The sequence below is a fragment of the Lontra canadensis genome, unplaced genomic scaffold (genome assembly GCF_010015895.1).
Source record: "Lontra canadensis isolate GAN:19392208 unplaced genomic scaffold, GSC_riverotter_1.0 scaffold87, whole genome shotgun sequence".
NCBI lineage: Eukaryota > Metazoa > Chordata > Mammalia > Carnivora > Mustelidae > Lontra > Lontra canadensis.
The window spans coordinates 3,179,617-3,194,049 of NW_022631081.1; the positions used below are offsets into that span (position 1 = coordinate 3,179,617).

Sequence of the window (14,433 nt, forward strand, 5' to 3'; positions counted from 1 at the left end):
AACCACAAAATTGTCCAAACATCCCCCTGGCTAATAAGAAGGACTTCGCCTCTTTACCAATTACAGGTTTAGCTTCATTTCATTCTTCCTACCTTCTAGAAAAGATAGACTAAGTTACCCAGTCATACAATTATCCCTACTTCCTGACAATATTAATTCCAGAACAAAGCCCTGCTTTCTTGAACCCTGCCCCAAATCACCTAAGACAGTCCCAAGTCTTATTACAAGCTTTTTCTAACACCTCCTTACTGAGATACTTCCTCACCGTAAGCAGCCAGAAACCTTTGTTCCATTATAGGTGTCTTTTCGGGGGGTTTTGGCTAAAGGGCATTGACTTTGGTGTGAGCAACCAGACTGGATGATAGTGTCATTCTCTGGGATGGAAAAAGTGGTAGGACCAGTGGTTGGTGATATAGGAAAGTGTTGGGGTTTGGAGCCAAAGGCCAAGAAAGAATTCTTGACATTTCTTTGGTGCAAAAAGGTGGTTTTATTAAAGCATGGGGACAGGACTTGTGGGCAGAAAGAGCTGCACTGTGTTCATGAGGAGTGGCCGATTATATACTTTCAAGTTGGGAGAGCGTTAGGGATAGCGTTGTCTCTAAGGAATTTTTGAAGCAAGTTTTCCAGGACCTTGAGGGGGCACACTGTTGTTAGGAAAAGGTCATTTATCACTTTCTAATAAAACCTTAGTCATGAGATCCTTTAGATGTTTATCAGTGGGTCATGCTTGGAGGATGATTGCTAACATGCATCTTGGAGGGTAGAGATGAAGGAAGTTTCCAAAGTAATTTTCTAAAAAGATTTTTATTTATTTATTTGACAGACAGAGATCACAAATAGGCAGAGAGGCAGGCAGAGAGAGAGATTGGAGGAGGAAGCAGGCTCCCCGCTAAGCAGAGAGCCCGATGTGGGGCTCGATCCCATGACCCTGGGATCATGACCTGAGCAGAAGGCAGAGGCTTAACCCACTGAGGCACCCAGGTGCTCCCAAAGGAATTTTTATATGTTAAAGTAGACTTTTAGGATCCTGGAGTTCAGGCTAATGTCAAGCTAAGATTGCCTTTTTACCCTTAGCAAAGTATTAACAGTGAGGCAGCTCTGAGTTCCTAGAGGAATGTCACTCTACCTGTTTCAAGGACTTGTCAATGGACTGTAATTAGTAAGGAAATTTAATTTTTCTTTTGCCTTTGCTTCCCACATAATTTGGGGTCAACCAACTGTGCCAGCCCCTCTGAAAAGACATTCTTTGGAGCCAAACAGAGGCTGGAAGACTGGCCAGTACCTCTCACAGGACTCTGAGGTTTTGACAGAGAGAGCCTCCAAGCTGTTCCCCCTAAGACAACACCAAACTTCATTTATATTAAAATATGGAAAGAATTAATAGGTGAAGTTTAATGAGTATGTGCCACGTGCTGAGCACTATTCTAAGAGACCTAGTTTTTGTTTGTTTGTTTTCTAAAGTAGGATCTATGCTTAACGGGAGCATGAACTCACCCCACCCCCATATCAAGAGTCCCATGCTCTACTGAGCCCCCTGGACACCTCAGGATCCACATGTTTTAAAAAGATTTTTTTTTTTAATTCATTTATTTGACAGAAAGAGAGAGCGCTCACAAGCAAGGGGAGCAGCAGGCAGAGGGAGAGGGAGAAGCAGACTCCCTGCCCAGCACAGAGCCAGATGCAAGACTCCATCCCAGGATCCTGGGATCATGATCCAGACTAAAGGCAGACGCCCAAACCACTGAGCCACCCAGGTGCCCAGGATCCACATGTCTTAATCCATTTACTTCTCCCAATCAACCCTAAGAAGATAGGTATTATTATTATCAGGTTTTACTGTTGAGAAAACTGAGGTACAGAGTTGTGAGGGTTGGAACCAACTTACTTCACATTCAAGGCTCGCCAGAGCGGTCCTCCAGCTCCCGCCCGCTAAGCCGAGGCAGCCATGTTAGCTGTAGTCCGCTGGAACTGCAACTCCCGGCAACCCACGGTAGCCGCTCTCCACACACAACAAATCCCGGCGTGCCCCTGGGCGGCCCGGGGTGGAGGGTTCTAGAAGGCGTGACGTGGGGTCGAGAGCGGGCTCAGAGGCGGGCGCCTCTTAGTAGTCGCTGTGGCCGCAGCTGCCAGGCCTGGGGACGCGGGCGGCCGGGGCCGCGGGCGCAGCCTCCTCGTCTCCCCGGCCATGGCCGCGCTCGGCCGGCCCTTCAGCGGCCTCCCCCTGAGTGGCGGCCCCGACTTCCTGCAGCCGCCGCCGGCCTTCCCCGGCCGGGCCTTCCAGCCGGGAGCAGACGGCGCCGAGCTGGCTCCGCGGCCGGGACTCCGCGCCGCCCCGAGCAGCCCCGGCGGGAGCGCGGCGCGCGGACGGTAAGGAGCCCCGAGGGTGCCGGGCGTGCGGTCGCGCAGCTCGGGCTCGTTAATCTTCCTCACGACTCTCCGTAGGGGACTCCTGAGCCCCCAGATAGCAGACGAGAAACTGATCTTGGGGACGTTAACTGTAAGTCGCCCGGGGCCGCTCAGCCCGGGAGTCCGGGTCGGACCTCGACCGGCCTGCGCCCTTCGAGAGTCGAGGAGACTTTGCCGAGCTTGCCCAAGTCGGGCCGGGATTGGAACCTGGGCCAACCGGAGCCTGGCGGTGCCCTCGGCGCGGCCGCCGGCGCTAACTTTCCGTGCCTCTCGGACACTCGGTTTCTCATCCTCTGAGTGGGACAGGACACACTAGTGGTCCTGCTAGTGAGATCGTGGAAGTAAAGCGCTTAGCCCAGTGCGTGCCCCAGATACGTTTTCCCTACGTCCGTACCCCCAAATTTATTTCCCACTCCTTTGACAAAGTAAGAAGTTGAGATTTCAACTTCTAGTTATATGGGTCGCCCAATCTGAGCGACCTTGTGATCCAATCCCGGGCAGCAAGGAAAGGGACAGCCGCTCGCTACTCTGGGACGGGCGAGATTATTGAGGAACGGGAGAGTGGATGCCGAAAACAGGCTCAGTGAATTTCTCAGTTGACTGATTTTTGTTTGTTTCAACAGTGTTTCAGTTCGCTGTAAAAAGAAACACAAGCGAGAGGAGGAAGATGATGAGTAAGTTTCAGGTGCCATTTATTCACTTTATGGTCACTTAGTTTAACTTGTTTTATATCCTCAACTTATTTTGAGTGAAAAGGTGAAACATTAAGTATCTCGGCGGGGCGGGGTGGGGGGCGGCGAGTATCTCTGCAAGGAGGCTCGAGAAACTGGTAACAGTGGTTTCCTTTTAGGGAAAGTAACTGGATAGCTGGCTTGTTAGAGAGAAACTTTTCTCCCTGTAATCCTTAGTAACGTTTGAATTTTCATCCATGTGAGTGTTATTACATGCGGAGAGTAAAAGGATTTCACGTGTGCGAAAGGATACACATTGTAAAGTCTTAGAATGCACACTCCGCTTTTCTCCCGGTTACCTGTTTCCTGTTTCTCCTTTGGAAGATAATCTGAAAACTTTATAACTGTATATACCTGTGGTTTTATGTATTTGTAAGAAGGTAACTCTTGACATTGGCAACACGTTGATCTTTTTACTCTCCTGTAGTTCGTTGCATATAGGCACATAGGGTTCTACCCAATTTCTTCTGCAACATTGAATAGAATACTATTGTAAGGTCCAGATATATAGAGATCATTAACCAACCAGTCTCCTGTTAATAGATTTCTAAGTTACCTCTAATGTTTTGCTTTTACTGTAGATTAAATCTACCATGCCGGTTCTTTTTAAAGTTCCTTGTATATATTTGCAAGTAGGTTAATGGATTTTTTGATGGTGAATTGCATGCATTTTATTTTTTTATTTTTATTTATTTTCTTACTAACATGTAATGTATCATTAGCCCCAGGGGTACAGGTCTGTGAATCGCCAGGTTTACATACTTCACAGCACTCACCATAGCACATACCCTCTCCAATGTCCATAACCCAAGCACCCTCTCCCTACCCTCCTTGCATGCATTTTAAATTTTGAACAAGAGTTGTTGCCAATTTATATTCCTTTTAGCAGTGGAAATGCATGTTTCTCCATCTTCACCAGAACTGTATTTTCAAACGTTTTCACTTCACTCATAGGTTAAAAAAAATTACATCTCGTAGACAGTCTAATAGACAAATGAGCAAAGGAATCACTCAAAGAGGATATCCAAATGACTAACAAATGAAAGGTGTTCATTCAACCTTATCAGGGAAATAAATGCCTAGTAAAGCCTCAAAATGAGATCTGTTACTTTACCACCAGGTACTGGAGCACCAGTAACTCTGCAATACTATGGATGAGAATGTAAATCGGTACAAGCACTTTGGGAAATAGTTTGGCATTATCTAGTAAGTTAAAGACATGCATACCCTATTACCCAACAGTTCCCCTCTTGAGTGTGTACATGCTCTCAGCAGGAGACACAAGAAAGTTCATAACATCCTTGTTCATAATAGCTCAAAATTGGAAACAACCTGTATGTCCCTCTATAGTAAAATGGATAAAGTAAATTATAAATTCATATAGTGCAGTTCTGTTTGGCATAAAAAAAGGGGGGGATGGAGAATGTATGACACCTGTCAAGGGATATGTCTCAGACATAATATGGGCAAAAGAAACATCCCAAGAGTATATATAGTACTATAACAAAGTGTTTACCTGTAGGGAGGAGGAAATAGAGTACCATTTTAGAGTCTTGACAACAATCTACATCTTGAATTTTTTTTTTTTTTTAAGATTTTATATAACTATTTGACAGAGCACAAGTAAGCAGAGCAACAGGAAGAGGGAGAAGCAAGCTCTCCACTGAGCAGGGACCCAGACTTGGGGCTCGATCTCAGGACCCTGGGATCATAACCTGACCCAAAGGCAGCTGCTTAACCGACTGAGCCACCCAGGCACCCCTTGAATGTTATTTTAATGGGTGGATGTTTTCTAATTATTCATTGAATTGTATGAGCATAGGATCTTAAAGTTAAAATTAGATTGTTGTTGTTTTTTTAAGACCATTTTTAATTTATATTTTGTAAATTAAAGTTGAACATCTTTCCGTTTAATCCATTTGTGTTTGTATGTCTTGTTCCAGTTTCTGACATTTTCTGTTGGCTTATTGATCTTTTTTTTTTTTTTTACTTAATGATCTTTTTCATGTTCATCTATAAGAAATCTTTACTAAAGAAATCAGTAGTTTATTATGTATGTTATGTTTCCCCAAATTTGTCATTTGTCTTTTAACTTTGTATATGTTTTGCTTGTTTGTTTTTTGGCCAGCAGAAGCTGGATTTTCTAACCTTGCTGATGCATAGGCTAAATAGATTAGAAAATTGCCTTAGTTTAAAAACCACCAGACCAGACAGCATTTATACTCTTTATTGCCTTGGAATTGCTGCAGATACACAGGGCTCTCTTTGCTTTTGTCTTTTGGACTACACTCTAAGAAATAATTGAATAGGGATGCCTGGGTGGCTCAGTCTGTTGAGTGTGTGACTCCTGGTTTTGGCTCAGGTTGTTATCTCAGGGTCTTGAGAGGAGTCCAGTGTCCGGCTCCACACACAGCGGGAGTCAGCTTCACTCCCTCTGCCCCTCCCCTGCTTGCTTGCTCTCTTTCCAAAATAAATAAATAAATAAATAAAAGAGAGAGAGAGAGAGAGAGAGAGATGCACTTGGGTGGCTCAGTAGGTTAAGCCTCTGCCTTCAGCTCAGGTCTCGATCTCAGAGTCCTGGGATCGAGTCCTGCATCGGGCTCTCGGCTTGGCAGGGAGCCTGCTTCCTCCTCTCTTTCTCTCTCTCTCTGCCTGCCTCTCTGCCTACTTGTGATCTCTCTCTGTCAAATAAATTTAAAAAAAAGAGAGAGCAAGAGAGAGAGAAAATTGAGTAAAGAGTTCCAGTGTGAAAAGTTTGAAGTGTAAAATCTGTTGGCTTAAAAATTTAACCACCTTTGGGGTCCCTGGCTGGCTCAATCTGTAGAGCATGGGATCCTTGATTTAGGGTGGGGATGATTGTGAATTCAGGCCCCACATTGGGTATAGAGCTTGCTTTTAAAAAAATAAATAACAATACATAACGGTTAGCTTCCTTTAATTTACACATGGAGAGATTGAGGCCCTGAGAATGAGGAACTTGACATTTGAATATCTAATGCCCATAACTGTGCTGCCCACCTGCCACTTCCATAGCTCTTACCTATACTTTGAAGTCTTTTATATCACATTTTCTTTGAAACTTAATTATCATTGATCTCTGATTATTTGCAAAATGGACCTACAGGTATGAAATAATATAGTCCAAATCATGTCAGAAGTCAGAGATCAGAACAGACTGTGTTGAATACAGAATAATAAAAATCAGAATACACTCTGTTGCATTTCATCGTTGAATTGTTGGATGTGCTAGGAAATTACCTGTCCCTTCTAGATTTATTCTGCTTTTTCGTAGCTGGTTTTATGTGTATAGTTTTCTCCTGATTTCAAAACACCACACCATAAAACTATTCAAATATTACAGAAATATGTGATGTATAGTTAGACAGTCTTAGTATTTTCTTATCAATTAAAACCAATCATAAACTATTCTTGTGCTTACTCTGGTACCATGTAGACTAAAATGGGACCTATACAGAGAAGATTAGCATGGGCCCTGTGCAAGGGTGATAGGCAAATTTGTGAGGGGTTCTGTATATTTAGATGATAGCTACAATTGTATAGCATAAGATACAGCATTGTAGACTCTCTGTGTTGTATACTTAAGACTAATGTAACTTTGCATGTCAACTATACTCAGAAAAGGGGCGCCTTTTCTGGGTGGTTTAGTCAGTCAAGTAACTTCCTTCGGCTCAGGTCATAATCCCACTAGGGTCCTGGGATCAAACCCCGTATCAGACTCCCTGCTCAGCGGGGAATCTGCTTCTCCCTCTCCCTTTGTGTGTGTGCGCTCTCTCTCTCTCTCAAATACATAAAATCTTAAAAAAAAAAACCTATACTCAAGACCTCAAAAAACTAAACATTTTAAAAAATGATTTGTCAATTCCAGTAAAAGTCTAGGTTCAAGAGAGTATCATTATTTGTCAGATTTTATAGTGCCAGAGACTTTTATGTTAATTATTTTTTAAAGATTTTATTTATTTATTTATTTATTTGAGAGAGAGAGCGCTCCTGGGAGAGAGCCTGAGAAGGGGGTGGGTCAGAAGGAGAAGAGACTCCCTGCTGAGCAAGGAGCCTGAAGCGGGATCATGACCTGAGCCGAAGGCAGTCATTTAACCAACTGAGCCACCCAGGTGCCCCTAATGTTGATTTTTGTAGTCTTAACATGAATAGAAATTTCTTTTTGTAGAATACATACCACTTCCTTTGACCTTCAGTTTAGAGACTCGTAAGCTGTGGTAGCCATTAATGAATTTTTTTAAGTTGCAGAGCTGTGCTGTGTTTTGAGGCCACACTTGCTGATGCCCAAGCAGTAAAGTCCGCCTGGCCAAAGCACTTAAGTAGAGTAGGACCAGTTGTCTGTCTTAACTGCTTCAGACAGTTTTCAGCCAACCTGGGCACATTGCAGCATATGCAAATACTACTTCATGGTAAGAGCTTGAACTTCCCTAAGGAGGCCCTAAGTTTCAGTGAAAATGACACAGAGCTAGGACTTTGGAGCTCTGCCTTATGTGACATTTAGGAGGGGGCACTTTAGCTTTTCTAGGCCTTAGTTTCCAAATCTGCAAAACAAAGAAATTGATGAACTCTAAGGGCTTTCTGTAATACAAATTTTTCTAGGAAGTGAAAATGGTTTAAGCGGGAGAAAAACGTACACCCTTATTAGTAAGGGGCTCAGAGTCAAATGACAGTCTTCCGACATTTCTGAGAGGACCAAGAAATCACAGTATCCTCTGCAACCTGGAGTACCTGGAACCGACCTGATAAAGCATTTATCTTTTGCCCTAAGGGAAGACAGTATGCCTGTGGATCACATCCCCGTAGGGAGCAAGCAGAATCAGGACAAAATATGGCTGGTTCTGAATTGCTGCATGTGGTTTGGTTTCTTTACTTTCCACTTGACCTATCCAGAGCCAAATAAGTAGGAATGACTCTATATTCCCACATTGAACACTAATCTGAAAAAGCACAATCTTGCAGGTGTAGCCTAATTTGGTAGAGAGCAGTAGAAGAAAACATCTTAAGGAAGCTGTCAGAATGACAAAAGGAAATGCATGTTTTTCTGTCTTATAATCACACTGTAAAAAATCAGAGTGTTTTTTACATAAGAGTTTGGTTAGAGAAAGGGATGATAAACATTAATATGACTGAATTTTCATTGAGTTTTTTGTTTTTGTTTTTGTTTTTGTTTTTTTTCCAGTTGTCCAGTAAGAAAGAAAAGGCTAACTGAAGCAGGGCTCTGTGCTGGTCCTAATGACTGGATTCTTTGTGCACATCAGGATATAGAGAGTCATGGAGTAAATCCGTGCACTAGTGGCCTCTCTGCACCTGGCATGTTAGATGTTACATGTGAAGAGATGGATCAGACAACGGGAGAACCACAGTGTGAAGTTGCACGAAGGAGGCTTCAAGAAATCGAGGACAGGTAAATGGGTAGTGTGTATCATTGGCTTATTGCAGTTCCCATGGGATATCTCTACTCTTAAGCTAGTCTAATTCATCATTTGGTGATAACAGTAATCTTCAACCTCTCAGACTATAAAAATTTGAGAACTCAAAATCGACACATTTAATGTCAAACTCTTCTCATAGAACTGCACTAAATATTTTCACCTACTGTCTGGGAATATTAATTTTTTGGTTTATGGTCGTTTCCAGGGACACATTCTTCAAATGTGATTGCATCTGATGTAAAAATTTTTAAGTGAAACATTGAGTAACTCTCCTGTATGTACTTTTTTCACTCAGAGCCTCATATTTTACTTGCTCTTTTCCTGTAGCACCTGTTGCTTTTATTTTTTTTTAATTTTGTCTAATTGCTAGAATATATAATAGCTCGACTAAATTTTTCTTTCTCTGCTTCTGCTGTCTTTATTTAGGATAATTGATGAGGATGAAGAAGTGGAAGCTGACAGAAATATTAACCATCTCCCCAGTCTTGTTCTTTCTGACACCATGAAAACAGGTTTGAAGAGGGAGTTTGATGAAGTCTTTACAAAGAAAATGATTGAGTCCATGTAAGTGTTGGTTCCTGGTTTCCATTTATTTATTTTTAAAAGCGTACTTATTTTTTAGAGACAGCACATGGGGAGGAACAGAGGGAGACAGACAAGCAGACTCAGAGTTGAGTGGCTGCCTTACTTTCTTAACCCTCAATTCTTTTGAAGTCCTGAAACACACACTCTAATGTTTGGGGTTGGGAGGATTGGCAAGAGAGCCCATTCTCCTAAATTCGCATCATAGGATATAGGAACCACATTTCAAAAGTTCTTGTTTACCAGGCTCTCAGTTATCCAGGAAGACCACTGAGACTTAGAAAACATACCAAAAGAAATCTCCCAGTAGTCAGTAGAGTTACAAAGTTTAATGAGCCCACTTACCTGGTTTCCATTAGAGTAGAAACACTGGAACAGGAAGTGAGAAAAAAACTCCTAGGGAGTAGTGACAGTATAGTGTGAGGACAGGAGAGGAAACTAGAAAGCAAACATCAGATCCTTAAAAATGAAGCAGCCTGGGGCTATTAACACAAGAACTAATGATAGCTCTGTAATTCTTATAATCCTTGAGCTTACATGATCTGAAGCATGTGTAAAATAATAGTCAGGTTTGAAGTGCTATTTAGATAATTGCCTAGAAAAAACTGTAGGTAGATTTGATAACTCAGTATGAGGGTAGGTGTCCGGTATCTGAAAAAAATCTCTTGAGAACAGCAGTCCGAGTGATGCCAGGTAGATAAGTATTGCCTGTGGCCACAATGGGTTCAGCTGATATTAGATCACATAAGTTTTGCATTAGCTCCCTAACTTGGGTATATAATTAACTACCTAACTCTGAGGGTGGGTAGTTAGTTTAGCCAAGAGTAAGTAGGCCATGTTGTCCTACAGCCTAAAAAAGAGCACTTTTTGCTCTTGGTAGTTTTCCAGAAGCTAGCATTTTGGGGTCCTCTTCATTGTGGTTTGTCTTACTTGCCTTTGGGTCCCAGAAACTATCAAACCATGGGGGTAGGTAGGCATTGGGGCCATAATCGTTTTTACTTACTGCAAAAAGCATTCTACTTTGTAGCTGTACTAAGCAGAAGGCATAACAGAGATACGTTTAATGTGTTTGGTCAGTATTTCATTTTCATTTATAGAGGTTTAGTACGAGGTAGTAGCCCATACCTACTAATATTAACCACAGTTTAAGGAATTTTACATTAAATCAAGGGCCTCTATTTTTTTTACATTGGATGTTTATATTGCTTTTATTTTAAAGATCTTGAGTAATCTCTATACCCAACATGGGGCTGGAACTTAAAACCCCAAGATCAAGAGTTGCATGCTCTACTGACTGAGCCAGCCAGGTACTCCTATATTACTTTTAATCACAGCATCAGTACAACTAGTAGTTTTGGTTAAAAACATGCAGAACGGAGGCATCTGAGTAGCTTAGTCTGTTAAGCATCCAACTCTTGGTTTCACTTTAGGTCATGATTCAGGGTCCTGGCATCGAGCCCCATGGCCTGCTTCATGATCAGCGGGGAGTCTGCTTGGGATTCTATTTCCCTCTCTCTGCTCCTCCCCTCACTTATTTGTACGCATGTGTGTCTTCTTTAAATAAATCTCTAAAAATATGAGCAGAACTATAAAATTGTATGTGTTTGTGTGACCTTTCTAAAGATCTTTTTAGATCATAAAATCTCCTATTTTAATTCTGTCAGTTCTTAACTCTAAATATTTGATAGCAAACATTAGCTTTTCAACATGTATCTTTTATTTCCATATCCTAAAATTTTTTTTATAAGAAACTGTATTTTATGTCTTAGGAGCCGTCCTTCCATGGAGCTTGTGCTCTGGAAACCTCTCCCTGAACTCCTTTCTGATAAGCCAAAGCCGACATCTAATGCTAAGAACTATACAGGAGAGAGCCAAACTAAGCATGCAGCTGCTGGCCCTGCCTTCCCTGGGAGAACTGAACTGTTCTTGGAACCTCGGCAAACAGGGATGCCTGTTTACAATAGTTTGGAGACAGCTGCTTGCACAGAAGAAGAGATGGAACTCTAGAAACCAGTTTCTATGCTAAAGTTGTCAAATTTTAGAAGGCTCATGTATTTAGTCGTGAGCCTACTTGTATTTGTATAGTATAGGGACTTGAAAGTTTTATGAAACGGGTGTATTAATATCTCCACCTGTGATTTGGGGTGGGACTCTCATTTTGGGTAGCCATTTCGTGAATCCAACTTTTTTGCTACGGAAGCTTGTCTCAAGGGAAAAGAGTTTTCCACAGGGCTTATTAAGGGAATGGAAGATGCAGTCTGCAAAGGCAAGTATAGAAGCTGTGTGTCGAAGGGTGACTTAAATCATCTGTCACATTGTCTAAACCGTTCAGATAGTTGGCAAATATTCAGACACTTGAATTTGAAACAATGCATTAAGAAAGAAGGATGCTCCTACTATGTACCCTGACAGCCGAGTCACAACTACGTCTATAGATCGGAGCTTGTTTATAGTGGTGACTCTAAAATTGGGAAGAGGAAGGAGGAAAGTAGCTTAGCCTATTGCCAAGAGATTTAACAGAGGCTCTGAAACTTGTCTATTGTCAATTCTGTGTAGCTACGTTGATTAAATAGCTGGTAGCATTGTGGCTCATTAGTAGCCTCTGAAAATGGCAATGAAAATACAAAAAAGGTTTTTCCTTCAAGGCTTTTTTGCCTTGTGCTACAGTTGCTCCTTGGTTTCCCTTGCATAATTGATAAGCCCGGTTATTCAGGAATGTTTACAACTTAATTAACTTTGAGTGATCGTTAAAAAGTGATCGTGAGGTAACCTTATGTTCAAATTGGCTATGGGAGAAGCCTCCCTTAAGTAATCCCAAGGAACTGCCATGTCAGCGAAGCCCAGCATCGATAGGTATTTTTAAAAAGGTTGTACCTATATTAGCAAGTTGAGTATTTTTAGTGTTAATGTAGAAAACAATGACAATAATTAACTGAAATGGGTAAGTGACATTGAGAGTTACTGAACCAGCCACCTTGCCTGGTACTTCAGCTGTTGTGCAGTAAACCTAGAGAATGGCTTCCTGCTAGCGGGATATCTTCATCTTGAGGAACTAAACCAGGCTCAAGGTGCCCTTTGGGGATAACCAGGATTGAAGTTCTTTATTTCTCAGGAAGGGCTCTTCTGTGTGGCAAGGACTCAGTAGTGCCAAGTAAAATAACACTTCTTTAGTGCTATGGAAATAGCCACTATAACTTATTAAATGAGTGTAATAGTGTAATACTTGCCCTTACATCACACAACAGGAGACCACCCCAGTTCTTTTTGTTTTGTTTTCTGGGGTTTTTTCCCCCTCTGTAGGACTCAGATACCTTGTGTAGGAAAAAGAACGGCTTATGCCAAGTAGAGGTGACTTTTTAGAAACAAGCTCCCAGACGTTTTCGAAACCCATGCTGAAATCCCTCCCCTTGTTACAGATGGCGTAGAAGTAACAAGTCTGTTAATTGGACTGTTTCTTCCCTTGCCTGTTCCTGCTTTCTCTGTTTCTGTCTGGACAGTCAGGAAAATATTTAATGTTTAATATTTAAACAATATTTAATGTCTACACAATAAAACTATTCAAACTTCAAACCAGTATTAAAACCAGTTGGAAACCAGCTAATAGTTTCTTAATCTCAGATTTAGAGATGAATGTAAACTGTATTCTGTTGAGATGTGCAAGTGTTTGATTCATGCTGTTTGAAAAACTCCTGCCTTTAGGTCATTGTTTAATGGGACCAACTTAAAAAGTTTGTAGCCTTAAAGAAATCACCGTCCTAAAAGTTTCTTCTGGTATGACTCAAAAACGTGAAGTGAATGCCCAGAATTTGGAGTTAGTCCCAGTGTTAAGGCAGAAGGGGAGTTCACAACTTTCCAAAGAAGGACCCAAAACACACTAAGATAGTCTTTGGTAGGAATTGTGGGCCGGGCCTCTGATCCAAGGTCTGTATGAGGAAAAGGAAGAAGAGCTCCAAAACAGGGCTCTGATACCACTGATAAAATACAGGAGAGAATGAAGAGTCTGTTAATTAAAATCCAAACAACTTGTTTCAGGAGTCAGATTATCTGACGTGATTATTTCTGCAGGAAAATGGATGTTTAATGCTCCTTTTTTAAACTTTATCCTTTTGCATATGTTTGTACAGAAATTTTCTTCATCCTTGTGGTGCTTTTTCATCTGAGCCATCTCCACAGCCTCCATGCCTCTGCTTTGTTTTTCTTCTGTAGTGTAAGGCTTTTGCTTTTGCCTTAAGGTTTCCTTAGGGAATCAACAGGTCTGTTCATTTTGTACAACTTTTGAAGCATGGATCAAACATTGGCTTACTATGCTAATGTGTGAAGAGAAAAATTACCTAAAGCAGGTGAGCTTCAATGAACAAATGTATATTTTCTCTGAGTTTGAGTAGGGTGTGTGTGTGTATTTTTTTTTTTTTTAAATATAAAGTTCAGTTCTCACAAATCTCAATCAGTCATTTAAAAAAGCAGAAACAAAAACAAAACTTGCTCATTTTTGAAAAGGTGCAAATGTAAAATTTTAGGAAAATAGGGTAGGGGCTAGAACCATGAGAACGATGCTTATTATAAGCAGGTTCGTTAATTATTTTGGATTTGAAAACTTGGTTTTTCATTAATAGTGACCAGAATGGTACAGTACAAGGAAGGTTCTGGAAGATGCTGTCAATTTTACTTTAAAACGAGAATCTGGTGTTTCTGTATTTTATTGTTTTCAATAAAACTTCTTAAGTGCTTTGACTTCATGAGGTATTTGTATTCCTGCCATAAGTAAACAAAATCAGCTACCTCTGCTTGCTTCTAAATTGTATTTAAAGCAGAATTCATGGGTTCCTGGGTGGCTCAGTCGAATGAGCATCTGCCTTTGGCTCAGGTCGTGATCCTCGAGTCCAGGGGAGTCTGCTTCTCCTTGTGCCCCTCTCTCTCAAATAAAAAAAAAAATCATAAAAAAGAAAAAGCATTTGTATCAGTGAGGGTCTTAAATTTGAGAGGATGATTATGTTGGGTTTAAGTTAAGCTGTATAAGTGAATTCAGTATTTCCAAAATAGGCGACTGTTTTGCTGTTCTAAATACTTACAGAATGCTCACCACTCTATTTACCAATTCACTGCTGTCAACAGCATTGATTGGCAGTGGTGATTGACTGCCACTGTTCGGATGACAGTAGTGACAGTCTTCAAAAATGTTTAAATATACAGTTGGAAATGGTAGAGTTCACAGTTTTTTGTTGTTTTTTTACAGGTTTAGGACCATTGAAAATGGAATAGGGAAA

At 41.3% G+C, this 14,433-nt stretch overlaps 1 protein-coding gene and 1 non-coding gene across 2 annotated transcripts; both read left to right on the plus strand.

Annotated features, from left to right (window-relative positions):
* The first annotated feature begins 2,080 nt into the window (after window positions 1-2,080).
* CCDC117 (coiled-coil domain containing 117) lies at window positions 2,081-12,765 on the plus strand. Its single transcript, XM_032883301.1, has 5 exons — window positions 2,081-2,367; window positions 3,030-3,080; window positions 8,335-8,559; window positions 9,014-9,151; window positions 10,939-12,765. The coding sequence occupies exons 1-5, from the start codon at window positions 2,186-2,188 to the stop codon at window positions 11,174-11,176; spliced, it is 834 nt and encodes a 277-aa protein (XP_032739192.1). The 5' UTR covers window positions 2,081-2,185; the 3' UTR covers window positions 11,177-12,765.
* On the plus strand, window positions 6,569-6,675 carry LOC116882826. Its single transcript, XR_004385707.1, has one exon. It is a non-coding gene; the product is annotated as a U6 spliceosomal RNA (small nuclear RNA).
* Window positions 12,766-14,433: the final 1,668 nt, after the last annotated feature.